General features: G+C 45.9%; 1 protein-coding gene and 2 long non-coding RNA genes across 5 annotated transcripts in view; 2 read left to right on the top strand and 1 right to left on the bottom strand.

The window, feature by feature from the left end:
- The window catches only part of AFG2B (AAA ATPase AFG2B), a 31,803-nt gene extending 29,280 nt beyond the window's left edge, over positions 1-2,523 (bottom strand). Inside the window, exon 1 of one of the 3 annotated variants that reach the window (XM_075345823.1) lies at positions 2,472-2,523. Coding sequence is in view for 2 of the 3 variants with exons in the window: in XM_075345824.1 (XP_075201939.1) it covers positions 1,117-1,233 (117 nt within the window). In the remaining variant the exon portion in view is untranslated. Of the gene's footprint in view, positions 1-1,116; positions 1,375-2,471 lie in introns of those variants that run through there. The other 2 variants (XM_075345824.1, XM_075345822.1) reach the window with 2 other exon arrangements.
- Positions 2,524-2,697: 174 nt separating this feature from the next.
- Positions 2,698-14,417, top strand: part of LOC142301737 (uncharacterized) — a 70,733-nt gene continuing 59,013 nt past the window's right edge. The window contains exon 1 of the long non-coding RNA XR_012752874.1: positions 2,698-2,766. This is a non-coding gene — a long non-coding RNA (uncharacterized LOC142301737). The remainder of the gene's footprint in view (positions 2,767-14,417) is intronic.
- Positions 8,961-11,496, top strand: LOC142301738 (uncharacterized). Its single transcript, XR_012752875.1, has 3 exons — positions 8,961-9,089; positions 9,193-9,253; positions 11,385-11,496. It is a non-coding gene; the product is annotated as an uncharacterized LOC142301738 (long non-coding RNA).

The raw sequence follows: 14,417 nt of genomic DNA, 5'->3' as shown, positions 1-14,417 counted from the left end.
GTGGGGCCCATTATTCTGTATGGAGGACTATGTGGGGCACATTATTCGGTATTAAGGACTATGTGGAGCCTATTATTCTGTATGGAGGACTATGTGGGGCACATTATTCGGTATGAAGGACTATGTGGAGCCTATTATTCTGTATGGAGGACTATGTGGGGCACATTATTCGGTATGAAGGACTATGTGGGGCCCATTATTCTGTATGGACGACTATGTGGAACTCATTCTGTATGGACGACTATGTGGGGCCCATTAATCTGTATGGAGGACTATGTGGGGCCAATTATTCTGTATGGAGGACTATTATGTGGGGGCCCATTCCGCTGTATGGAGGACTATGTGGGGCCCATTCCACTGTATGGAGGACTATGAGGGGCTCATTATTTTGTATGAAGGGCTATGTGGGGAACATATTCTGTATGGAGGACTATGTGGGGCTCATTATTCTGTATGGAGGACTATGTGGGGTCCATTATTCTGTATAGAGGGCTGTGCAGGGCCCATTTCTCTGTATGGAGGATTATGTGGGGCCCATTATTATTTATGGAGGACTATGTGGGGCCCATTCTTTATGGAGGACTATGTGGGGCCCATTATTCTTTATGGAGGACTATGTGGGGCCCATTATTCTTTATGGAGGACTATGTGGGGCCCATTATTCTTTATGGAGGACTATGTGGGGCCCATTATTCTTTATGGAGGACTATGTGGGGCCCATTATTTTGTATGGAGGACTAGGTTGGCCCACGACTTTGTTCAAGTTTCTAACTTTAGCCCTCTGTGCATTTTAGTTTACAACCCCTGATTTAGAGCCTTGAGACAATCGTGTGAGACTTGTAAACACGTGACCTCTAATATGCAAATAAGCACCAAATCCTAACAGTATGCACATTACCCAATATTAGGCTTTCACAAGCTGCAGTGAGTGCAGAAAATGTCCCTAGGTATGGAAAACCCCAATAAGGCCTCTTTCACACGTCCGTGACAAACACGCACGTTTTGCACGGACGTGTAAAAGTGCGTATGGCTTTCCATGTGCCGTGATTTGGGCACATGAATGCTCTCCATGTGCTATCCGTGATAACACTCGGAGAGCAGGAACTTTCTGCTCACCTGTTCCAGACGCTGCTCTCTGTGGTGCTGATGTCTTCCACTCTGCGGTCTCCAGCCCTGCCGACTCCCCGCTGCTACTACTTTCGGCCCGAAGTGCAGTGAATATACGATGAGCATAATGATTGGGGGTTGGAAATGAGTAACAGCAGCGGCAGAGACAGCAGCGCTGGAGAAGGGGAGTATAGAAATTCATTTTATTTCACAGACACGTGTGTTTTCTCCGGATCGTGTCACATTGATCACATCCGTGCGGTCAGTGTGCGGTCCGTGCGACACCCATGCTGCCGGAGAAAAATGGACATGTCTACGTGTGGAGCACACGGACACATTTATGCTCCACACAGTCCATGTGAAAACACGCACATGCGCGCAAACTCATTGATTTTAATGGGTCTACGTGTGTCTGTGTCTCCGGTAATAATAATATTTATTCATTTATATAGCGCTATTAATTCCACAGCGCTTTACATACATCAGGAACACTGTCCCCATTGGAGCTCACAATCTAAATTCCCTATCAGTATGTTTTTGGAGTGTGGGAGGAAACCAGAGAACCCGAAGGAAACCCACACAAACACGGGGAGAACATACAAACTCCTTGCAGATGGTGTCCTTAGTGGGACTAGAACCCAGGACCCCAGCGCTGCCAGGCTGCAGTGCTAACCACTGAGCCACCCGGTAAGTGTGAAAATGGACGTCACATGTACCGGAGACACGGACGTCACATGTACCGGAGACACGGACGTCACATGTACCGGAGACACGGACGTCACATGTACCGGAGACACGGACGTCACATGTACCGGAGACACGGACGTCACATGTACCGGAGACACGGACGTCACATGTACCGGAGACACGGACGTCACATGTACCGGAGACACGGACGTGTGAAGGAGGCCTAAGGCTGAGTTAAAAGGGTTATACCACATTTGGAAGTCATGGCTAGAGGATAACATCCTGATCAATGGGGTCCGGTATGTGGGACACGGCACTGACCCTGACAACCAGGGCTCTCTCTTAGTGGTGCTCGGTCACAACAGCTCCATTCATTCTAATGAGTGTGATAAACACCAGCAGGATCTGCACTCGGCCATATCTGGGGTCCCATAAATAATACATAGCGAGGCAGTGACGACCGCAGCTGGGAGCCCTGGTTCTCAGGGTCAGTGGTGGTCCCAGACGTCGGCCCCCAGAGATCAGGAAGGTATCTCCTATTCTGTAGATAGGGAACACCGTCCACACTCGGTGCAACCGCTTTAATGTCGGGTAAGAAATGACAGCGCGTCTGTACCAGCACGGAAGAGGAAAGGAAAGCGGACTGCGATACTAAAGAATGAAAAATAATGTCCGACCTTTTTCGGCGCATGCTCCGTTGTGCGCGCAGACAAGTCGCATAACAGAGCGCGTCATCCAGACAGTGACATCATTGCAGCGCCGGACCAACCGCGCGAGAGATCACGTGATCTACCGTGCTGGCACATGACATCTAGCGTATCTGGCAGTACGCATGCTCCGGATACTGCACTACGCAAAGACTGGCGCATGCGCACTAATGAATAACATATCAGCTCTACACCAGGGGGAGGGCGTAGCTGTGATGAAGCGGCCCTGGTCGCATAGAAAGGATACTGGCGATGGAGTGGAGATGTACGGCTTGTAACAATGGCGCCCACTACTAAAGATTATAACATAGATGTCTGGAATCAAATGTGTGCATATAAATGACTAACAGTCCCATTCAAAAGTATGAAAAGTACAGTCATAAATATGTGTACACGGGCGGACATATCATTGGTGCACTGCAGCCGCTCGGGGGCCCAACAGGTTAGGGGGTCCATTTCTACCTTTGGGCTGCAAAAGGCCCATATATTGTGGTGCACCGGGAGCCTTTCCTTTCTGCGTCCGCCAGTGTGTACAGCAGCACAGCAGACATGTTTGTGCTAATGAGTGAATCGCGGGGTTTTATGGAGTCGGGTGCAAGTGACTAATAGTGATTATGAAAGGACGTGAACAAATCGCCAGTGAGAAGTGTGAACACCAGGGGTGTAACGACCGCGGTCGCAGAGGTCACCACTGCGACCGGGCCCGGGGTGCAGGGGGCCAGCTGGCGGCAGCCCCTGATCCAGATAGATGTGTGTCGGAGGCTGCGCATGACACTGACACACGCTGGTCAGTGCAAACATGCCAGAGTCGCAGGGAGACGCCGGGGGAGTACCATGGCCACCAGTCGCACAGGGCCCCTTCCAGCAGACAGCAGATGCGGCGCCGCAGGGAACAATAGTTCACTGTCACTTGCTGCTCCTGTGGTGCACAGGTTCCAGTACAGGGCGCCCTCCCCTCCTCTGTGTCCTGTCTACTCCCGTCTTCACCACACAGAAAGGGGGGAGGGGCGCCTGCACTGCTAAAGCCGGAGAAGCTGCTTCTAAAGACCCTCTGAACTCCAGGAGGCCAAGAAGGAGGTGAGTATAATGTGAATCGTGTTATGTGCTGTCTGTATGTGTTATGTATGAGATATGTGTGTCCTGTATAGTGTACAATATGTACCTGCCTGTCTGTCTGTATATACTGTCTGTCTGTGTATACTATCTGTCTGTCTGTCTGTCTGTCTGTACATCAATCCTGTCTGTCTATCTTATCTATCCATCCTATCTGACTGTCTGTATCTCTATCCTATCTGTACAAAATTCCATATGCCTCATTATGAAAGTGAACACATAGTACAATCGTTTTTTTTGTTTTGTTTATTGTTTTGTTTTTTTTTACTGTGTGCGGCGCGGTGGGGGCTATATACCAGGATGAGTGGGCTAGTCAGACATCAGATTGCATACACTCATACATCAGATCACACTTACACATAAGATTGCATACACTCCTACATCAGATCACATTTACACATCAGATTGCATACACTCACACATCAGATCACATACACATCAGATCGCATACACTCACACATCAGATCGCACTCACACATCAGATCACACTCACATCAGATCACACTCACACATCAGATCACACTTATACATCAGATTGCATACACTCACATCAGATCACACACACATCAGATTGCATACACTCACACATCAGATCACACACACATCAGATTGCATACACTCACACATCAGATCACACTCACCCATCACATTGCATACACTCACACATCAGATCACACTCACACATCAGATTGCATACACTCACACATCAGATTGCATACACACACATCAGATTGCATACACTCACACATCAGATCACACACATCAGATTGCATACACTCACACATCAGATAACACTTACACATCAGATAACACTTACACATCAGATCACACTCACACATCAGATGACACTCACACATCAGATTGCATACACTCACAGATCAGATCACACACATCAGATTACATACACTCACACATCAGATCACACACACCACATATCGCTCATACAGTCGCGCCATTACACATTCACCACATCCAGTGATACCACTTGCTTCCGGCCAGCAGGTCCTAGAAGCTCCACTGCACAGTGTCACATGATGCGTTCCACCCACAGGTCCTGGAAGCTCCACTGCACATACACAGCGTCACAGATCCTTATCCGCCCAGAAGCAATCAATATCGCTGGATGTGGTGTGTGTGTGTGTGTGTGTAATCTGATATGTGTGTAATCTGATGTGTGTGTGTGTGATCTGATCTGATCTGTGCGTTCCGCCACAGGTCCAGATGCGCGCCACTGCTCCAGGTCGGTGTCTGGTGGGTATGATTGCGGGGTCTTCTGTCTTCTTTCTTCTCTCGTTTGGGGATGTCTGCTTTCTATAATGAAGTGTCCTTCAGTATCTTTAACTTTTTTACCGCTGCATGGACACTTCATTATTCATCAGGGAATGTCCTATATGTAGACCTTGCTGAAAACTCCTGCTAGGTCTTATTTTCGAGGGAGGTCTTATTTTCAGGGAAACATGGTAATACCACCACTCTGCCCCTTACATGGTAAAATGCCTTTTTTGTGCTCTCTGGATGGTAAAAAATTTTAATGGTAGAAAATATTAATAGAAGAAAAAAAAAATCCAGCTTCCGGAATAATATAAAATCTTGTGCAAGCTATATTTTAAAGGACGTAAAAAATACTTGTCATTACAAGGGACACAATAGGAAGCCCATGTGCCCATGTTCAACTTAAGAAAATATTAATGCCTTGAGCAAGTGCTCTAGAAAAGTGTCCACAGTTTTCTCCTAGAAAGTAATAATAATGCCCCATGTGCTCCTTTGATGGTTACAATACCCTGAGTGCCCCTATAACAGTAATGGTTCTTAAGTGCCTTCTTAACATTTAATAATGTCTGCTAAGTCTCCCCATGTACACCTCACCTATACACAGTATGATGCAACTACACCTCCCCTATAAACTGTATGATGTGTCCACAGCTCACCCAAAAACAATAGTCCACACATTGTATAATGGCCACCACAGTAGCCGGCACACTGATTATCCCAACAGTAGTCCCCACATTGTATAATTGTTTCTACAGTAGTCCCCACACTGTATGAGAACCCCCAAAGTAGTCCCCACAGTATATGACAGCCCCCCACATTAGCTCCCATCCTGTATAAGTGTCCCCTACACTGTATAAGTTCCCATTACACTGTATAAATGGGAAGGGGGATCTGCATTTCCTGGGGGGTAAACTTACCCCAAACAATGTCTCCTCGAAAATAATCCCTCCCCCGAAAATAAAACATTGTGCTTTTTTCAGGGCAAAAAACATACCGTATTTTTCGGACTATAAGACGCACCAGACCATAAGATGCACCCTGGTTTTAGAAGAGGAAAATAGGAAAATAAAATTTTTAAGCAAAAAATGTGGTCATGATACACTGTCATGGGGCGAGGATCTGCTGCTGACACTGTATGGGGGTAATTTAAAAAAAAGAAAAAAACAAAAAACGGCGTGCGGTTCCCCCAATTTTGATAACCAGCCAAGATAAAGTCTCACAGCTGGGGGCTGATATTCTCAGGCTGGGGAGACTCACGTTGTTGGGAGCCCCCCAAGCCTAAAAATATCAGCCAAAAATAGAGGATAACCTCGGCACCTCCCAATAAAAGTAAAAAGTCACACCGGATAGTAATGCAAAATAATTCTTTTAGTCCTTTTTTGAAAAATTGCATTTATGTTTTTTGTCCAAATCAAGATACAAGTTGACGTTTCGTCCTGAGCCTTCGTCAGATTGGACTTATCTGAATATAATGAAAAAAATAACAATAATCAATATCACACAAGAGTGAGAGGACAATAGTATACAAATAAACAATGTATTGGTACAGTTAGAATGCAACAATGGTACAGAAATGTAACGAACAATGCTGATGCCATAATACAGGATAAGGTAAATACGGTGCTATCATGTATTAGGGGTCAGAGTGAGTCAGTAAACTCTGATGCATGGGAAATGAGCGTACCCGAAAATTGAGGCTTTTCATAATTTACCTCTTTTCTGCCACAAGAGATCCCCTAATCTTAGGAATAAATTAGTACGGGCTGACATAGGTTCCATGAAAACTGTTCCACGCCAGACATTTCTTGATACTCAGCAGAGGGGCAACTTCCCCTGTCTGGGCTGTGCGCAGTGTGCTAACGTGACTAAGGGCAACACTTTCACACATGGTAGGACAGGTAAGAAATTTCAGATACAAGGTTTTTATACATGCGAGAGCACCTTTGTGGTGTACTATATTAAGTGTCCGTGCGGTATCGGATATGTTGGGGAGACCACCCAACATGTCCGAGACCGCATAAGCCGGCACAAGTCCGACATCAGATGTGGCAATACCTTGTTACCTATACCCCATCACTTCCGCATGGCTGGACATCAAATTTCTCAACTTAAGTTTCAGGTCATTGACCAGGTTGAGATCATGCGGAGAGGTGGCAATAGGGTCAAGAAGTTACTTGACAGGGAGGCCTGGTGGATACATACCTTAGGCACATTGGAACCCCACGGTCTCAATCGCAAATATGAGACATCATTTTAGGTCACTATTAATTGTCTCTAATTATATGTAATACATATATAATTGATTAAATTAATGATAATATATATGGAAATGAAATAAAGAATAATAATTATACATGATATATAATAAAAGAACAGATATATACACATACTTTCCCTCCCCCTTTTCCCCTCCCTCTTCCCTTTCCCCCCTCCCCCCCCCCCCTTTTTTTCCTCCCTCCATGGCAGAGATTTGTCAATACTATTGTCAGTTGAATTCAGTGGAGTTGCGGTTTGGTGGGACTTAAAGAACAGCCACATAGGTATTTTTTCGTAAATAATTTTTTTTTTTTTTTTTTTTTAGTACTTGTACTAGTGCATTGACCGTTGGGTATGAGATATCTATTATATATGTTATTCTATCATATCTGTGAACAGGGCAACTATGATAATGCATCCATATTGTGACATACTCTCTTTGGTAATAGTTCACATCACTCTGATTGTTATACATTTGCATATATCTTTTAGGTAATTTTTTATCATAGGAATATTATAATGTAACATTCAAGCAGTGTCTGTTGATACGAGAGAATTGTTATACAATAGTAGTTTCAGCTCCGGAGACATAGAAAAATAAACCCATCAAAACTTTTCCCTTCTTTTTTTTTTTTTTTCTCTTTCTCTGGATTCAATTGTATTTGTGCATTGTTCGTTGGGTATCGAATTTTTATTACATATGCTATTCCATCATTTCTAAGGAACAGGGCAATTAGAATAATGCATCTGTATTGTGATACACTCTCTTTGGTAATGATTCATATCACTCTGATTGTTATATATTCATGTATTTTTCATGTAACTTTTATTATATGAATATTATGATGTAACTCTCAAGTAGTGTCTGTTGATATGAGAGTACTGTTATATAATGTGCATATCTCTTGTTTTCTTTATATTGTATTTGAACCCATGTACCTGTAATGTGCTGTGATACATCTGGAGCCAGTGGATCATGGGTTAATTCTGAGGATTTCAGCAAGAATCTACACCTGTTTGTTTGGAGAACTTTCCCATGTATGGGTATAAAGAGGACTCAGTTCACATAGTAAAGCCACTTGACAAAGGCTACACTCCTGTAGCCGAAACGCGTCGCTGTTGTGTCATTATCCATGGAGGACTATGTCTTGACTGTTCATATGTTTATATGACCGTTTTTATTGGAAACCAAGCAGAATAAAGCACCTGGAAATTTACTGACGTATCTCTCCTTCTTGCGCTGGGCAGAACTCTTCCCTCTTTATTAATTGTCTCTAATCCCAGTTTTTCCAGTCTTTCTAGTTGGTTTAGATATATAGGGCTTTACTTTAAATTTCTATGTGTGGTTCTATTCCCATTATTGGTCTATATGATGATATCCATAAATGCACACTTGCATCTTACTAGTTCCTAATTAGATTATTCTAATAATCATATTAATGTGTGTGTCAATTTCTTCCATTGGTGACTGTTATTACATATGCTGTATCCTATGACATGATTATTATTAGGATTTTCTGATATATCTCTATATACTAATGTGATTCTTTCTCTTTACAGAAAAGTTAATCACCACCGAAATAGTGCACTTACCAGCACCATTAAGAATTACTGCACTACTACCCATAAACATATATGGCACTTGATAACCTGGCAGCGGCTCCCCCTGACCTTCCCAGCACTAATATAGTGGATACTTTCCTCACTTCGCATTGGCCTATGCATATCATGTGGACGCAACTCTAATCACGCCCAGATTCACTTCTGGAGATGTAGCGCGCACTGCGCATGCGCGGCGTGCATTCCACCTCCTTACTTCCTGCGTTCAACACGCAGGAAATGATCTGTATAGTCTCACCCACACCTCCTTCAAGAACCCTCGCACGTTGGACATAGCTCACTGCACAGGAGCACGCGAGCACTGAACGCACGTCCATCAGCGGCGAGGTGAGTAATGGCAACCGACCTTCTGTCCCTCTCCTATCTCATGGCTTTAACCCTTATCCTTTGTGTTATTATCCATATCTCTTCCTCTTTCTCACCATATTAGGACCTTGGCCTGTAACCCCTCCTGTGCTACCGGCTGCATTCACCCTTGGCCATCCACATAGGTAATACCCTGCTCCTTACTACTCAGTTTACACAGCTTACATCAGGGGTCTCAAACTCGGTTGGGTGTATGGGCCGCACACAGGAAAAAAATAATTTGAGGGGCCGCATTCCTTTCAGGACAAAGTGACATTGCTAGTGGTACCATTTTTTCTTTCTATACACCCTTGAATCACTGTTTTTGAACATTTTTCATTTGTCCATTATAACAAATGTGTAGTGTATATATATATATATATATATATATATATATATATATATATATATATATGTATATATATCTCTACATACATACACACTTTTTTTTTACATTTTTTCCCCTTTTTGTAAGTAATACAGTTTTACAATAACCACCGCATAGTAATTTTGGCCAACATCTTGTAGTAATGTGCCCCATCTTGTTTCCCATTCTGTAAAAATGTGCGCATCCTTGTCCCCTTGTAGCAATGTGCCCCAGCCTCAGCTAACACACACACACACCCCACCCTGTGCAGCCTCAGCTAACACCACCCCCCCCCCACCCTGTGCAGCCTCAGCTAACACCCCCCCCCCACCCTGTGCAGCCTCAGCTAACACCACCACCCCCCCCCCCCACCCTGTGCAGCCTCAGCTAACACCACCCCCCACCCCCACCCTGTGCAGCCTCAGCTAACACCACCACCCCCCCCTGTGCAGCCTCAGCTAACACCACCCCCCCACCCTGTGCAGCCTCAGCTAACACCACCACCACCCCCCTCTGTGCAGCCTCAGCTAACACCACCACCCCCACCCTGTGCAGCCTCAGCTAACACCACCACCCCCACCCTGTGCAGCCTCAGCTAACACCACCACCCCCACCCTGTGCAGCCTCAGCTAACACCACCACCCCCACCCTGTGCAGCCTCAGCTAACACCACCACCCCCACCCTGTGCAGCCTCAGCTAACACCACCACCCCCACCCTGTGCAGCCTCAGCTAACACCACCACCCCCACCCTGTGCAGCCTCAGCTAACACCACCACCCCCACCCTGTGCAGCCTCAGCTAACACCACCACCCCCACCCTGTGCAGCCTCAGCTAACACCACCACCCCCACCCTGTGCAGCCTCAGCTAACACACACACACACACACACACACACACACCCTGTGCAGCCTCAGCTCTCACACACACACACACACACACACACACACACACACACACACACCCTGTGCAGCCTCAGCCAGCAACAGAAACACACTCACCACACACACACACACACACACACACGCGAAAACATTCTTCTCACCTGCTGTCAGTGGCATGCAGGCACGTGGACTCGGTGAAGCCACAGCTACCACACCCACCCACCCACACACACACACACACACACACACACACACACACACACACACACACACACACACACACACACACACACACACACACACACACACAGTGCAGTCTCAGCCAGCAACAGAACCACACACACACGGCATGCCACACACACACTGCAGCCTCAGCCAGCAACACAGAACCCCACACACACAAAAACATTCTTCTCACCTGCTGTCAGCAGCACGCAGGCATGTGGACCCGGTAATGATCACAGCTGCTGTCATCGCTGAACTTTCGGCCGGCGCGTGCAAAGCAGTTCTCACTGCACAACAGCCACTGGCCAATCACAGGCAATCATCTGAGGTCATATGCAGCAGGTGCTTGCCTCTGATTGGCAGGCGGCTGTTATTGCGTTCTGCAGTGAGAACTTCACTGTGCGCGGCAAAGACAAAACTGTAGGCTGAAATAAATAACTGGCAGCTGCGGCCCCTGCACCGGTCGCCATCTTTACCAGGTCCACGGGCCTGCGGGCCGCAAGAAGCCACCTGAAGGGCCGCATGCAGCCCGCGGGCCGCGTGTTTGAGACCCCTGGCTTACATGATCATGGATATTTAATGATATTGCACATTTTCCTTGGGATACCTGTATTCCACAGCACACTACCCATAGGTACATACTGTGGTAAACGTCCTATCAATCCTTAACAGCACGTGTGACAGTGTTATACCAGTAAGGTTATTATACAGGTACACTATGTCAGTATATACACTATGCCTATTAGCCGAGATCTACTTAATAATGTTTTTAGTGACATTTATCATATGTTTTTTTATTATAGCATGATTCATACTAGACGCTTCTAATCTATCCTTCCCAGTACTCCTAGGCTGTGACACTATAGCACTTGACAAGTGTTCTTGGTACAATATTACCTTATTAAGGCCATTAAGCAACAGGTATTCTATGTTGTTTGTCACTGTCATATACTTACCAGTCATTATTTACCTGGTGCAGGTGGTCTCTTGTTTAACGTATATGTTTCTCTCCATAGTGATGCACACAACAGAATAAGCTGCTTTGCATTATCCAGCTCTCTTGATTGACGCACTTATTATAATTACATGTATAACTGGTGAGTCATATATACCACCTACCTATTATCCATAGCCGCTGCTCTTTCCTCTTTTCCTCCTTTTTTCTTCCCCTTCCCCACTATCCTTGTCCTTTTTTCTTTGTCGCTCCATTGGGAGACCCAGACAATTGGGTGTATAGCTTCTGCCTCCGGAGGCCACACAAAGTATTACACTTTTAAAAAAGTGTAACCCCTCCCCTCTGCCTATACACCCTCCCGTGGATCACGGGCTCCTCAGTTTTATGCTTTGTGTGGAAGGAAGCACACATCCACTCATAGAACAAAAAAAAAAAAAAAATTTCTCATACATAGTATGACGGATGGAAGAAAAGAGGTCCCCTATGGGGTCCCCGGCATGCTCCCTTCTCACCCCACTATGTCGGCGGTGTTGTTAAGGTTGAGGTACCCATTGCGGGTACAAAGGCTGGAGCCACATGCCGTCTCCTTCACCATCCCTTATGCGGCTCTGGGAGAAGTGGGAGCCTCACCAGTCATTCACCTGCTGAGACCGTGCTTCATCCGCAGCCCCTGTCGGAACCTGCTGGACCGGAGCGATTTCATCCCCAGGGACCGGGCCCTGCACCTTCAAGGTACTCTGTGTCCCCATGGGGGGACGGTATGGGGAGAGAGGTCGCCTTTCTCCCCAGCAGCGCCGTCCGTTGTTTTTTCATCGGACTTCCGCGCCGGCCGTGCCTGCTTGTCGGGCACGGCCTTAAATTTAGTCCCCGGCTTCATCGCGGCCTAGTCGCGAAAAATCCCGCCCCCGGGCCTGCTTGTCAGGGGTAAGGGCGGGATTACCGACAGAGGGCTGGAGCATCTTTGCATATCTCCCCTCCCCTCTCATTGACCACTATGGGGCCTCCAGATTCCCGCCTTTTGCCGGCGCCGCCCATGGCTCCACTCCCCCCTTGAGAGCTCCGGCGGCCATGTTTGGCATTCTGCCGGTGTATGCTGCAGCTGCACAGCTCTACAGCTCCGGGGGACCCACGACAGGGAATCTGGAGGACACCAGCGGTTGGTAAGCCACACCGGTCACCCGGTGCTGGTTCCCCTAGGGTGCCGTGATATACAGTCAGGGCCAGAAATATTTGGACAGTGACACAAGTTTTGTTATTTTAGCTGTTTACAAAAACATGTTCAGAAATACAATTATATATATATAATATGGGCTGAAAGTGCACACTCCCAGCTGCAATATGAGAGTTTTCACATCCAAATCGGAGAAAGGGTTTAGGAATCATAGCTCTGTAATGCATAGCCTCCTCTTTTTCAAGGGACCAAAAGTAATTGGACAAGGGACTGTAAGGGCTGCAATTAACTCTGAAGGCGTCTCCCTCGTTAACCTGTAATCAATGAAGTAGTTAAAAGGTCTGGGGTTGATTACAGGTGTGTGGTTTTGCATTTGGAAGCTGTTGCTGTGACCAGACAACATGCGGTCTAAGGAACTCTCAATTGAGGTGAAGCAGAACATCCTGAGGCTGAAAAAAAAGAAAAAATCCATCAGAGAGATAGCAGACATGCTTGGAGTAGCAAAATCAACAGTCGGGTACATTCTGAGAAAAAAGGAATTGACTGGTGAGCTTGGGAACTCAAAAAGGCCTGGGCGTCCACGGATGACAACAGTGGTGGATGATCGCCGCATACTTTCTTTGGTGAAGAAGAACCCGTTCACAACATCAACTGAAGTCCAGAACACTCTCAGTGAAGTAGGTGTATCTGTCTCTAAGTCAACAGTAAAGAGAAGACTCCATGAAAGTAAATACAAAGGGTTCACATCTAGATGCAAACCATACATCAATTCCAAAAATAGACAGGCCAGAGTTAAATTTGCTGAAAAACACCTCATGAAGCCAGCTCAGTTCTGGAAAAGTATTCTTTGGACAGATGAGACAAAGATCAACCTGTACCAGAATGATGGGAAGAAAAAAGTTTGGAGAAGAAAGGGAACGGCACATGATCCAAGGCACACCACATCCTCTGTAAAACATGGTGGAGGCAACGTGATGGCATGGGCATGCATGGCTTTCAATGGCACTGCGTCACTTGTGTTTATTGATGACATAACAGCAGACAAGAGTAGCCGGATGAAATCTGAAGTGTACAGGGATATACTTTCAGCCCAGATTCAGCCAAATGCCGCAAAGTTGATCGGACAGCGCTTCATAGTACAGATGGACAATGACCCCAAGCATACAGCCAAAGCTACCCAGGAGTTCATGAGTGCAAAAAAGTGGAACATTCTGCAATGGCCAAGTCAATCACCAGATCTTAACCCAATTGAGCATGCATTTCACTTGCTCAAATCCAGACTTAAGACGGAAAGACCCACAAACAAGCAAGACCTGAAGGCTGCGGCTGTAAAGGCCTGGCAAAGCATTAAGAAGGAGGAAACCCAGGGTTTGGTGATGTCCATGGGTTCCAGACTTAAGGCAGTGATTGCCTCCAAAGGATTCGCAACAAAATATTGAAAATAAAAATATTTTGTTTGGGTTTGGTTTATTTGTCCAATTACTTTTGACCTCCTAAAATGTGGAGTGTTTGTAAAGAAATGTGTACAATTCCTACAATTTCTATCAGATATTTTTGTTCAAACCTTCAAATTAAACGTTACAATCTGCACTTGAATTCTGTTGTAGAGGTTTCATTTCAAATCCAATGTGGTGGCATGCGGAGCCCAACTCGCGAAAATTGTGTCACTGTCCAAATATTTCTGGACCTAACTGTATATATATATATATA

This window comes from Anomaloglossus baeobatrachus, chromosome 4 (genome assembly GCF_048569485.1).
Source record: "Anomaloglossus baeobatrachus isolate aAnoBae1 chromosome 4, aAnoBae1.hap1, whole genome shotgun sequence".
Taxonomy (NCBI): domain Eukaryota; kingdom Metazoa; phylum Chordata; class Amphibia; order Anura; family Aromobatidae; genus Anomaloglossus; species Anomaloglossus baeobatrachus.
Note: the sequence above shows the minus strand (reverse complement) of the source record. Positions and strands in the feature narration are given on the sequence as shown.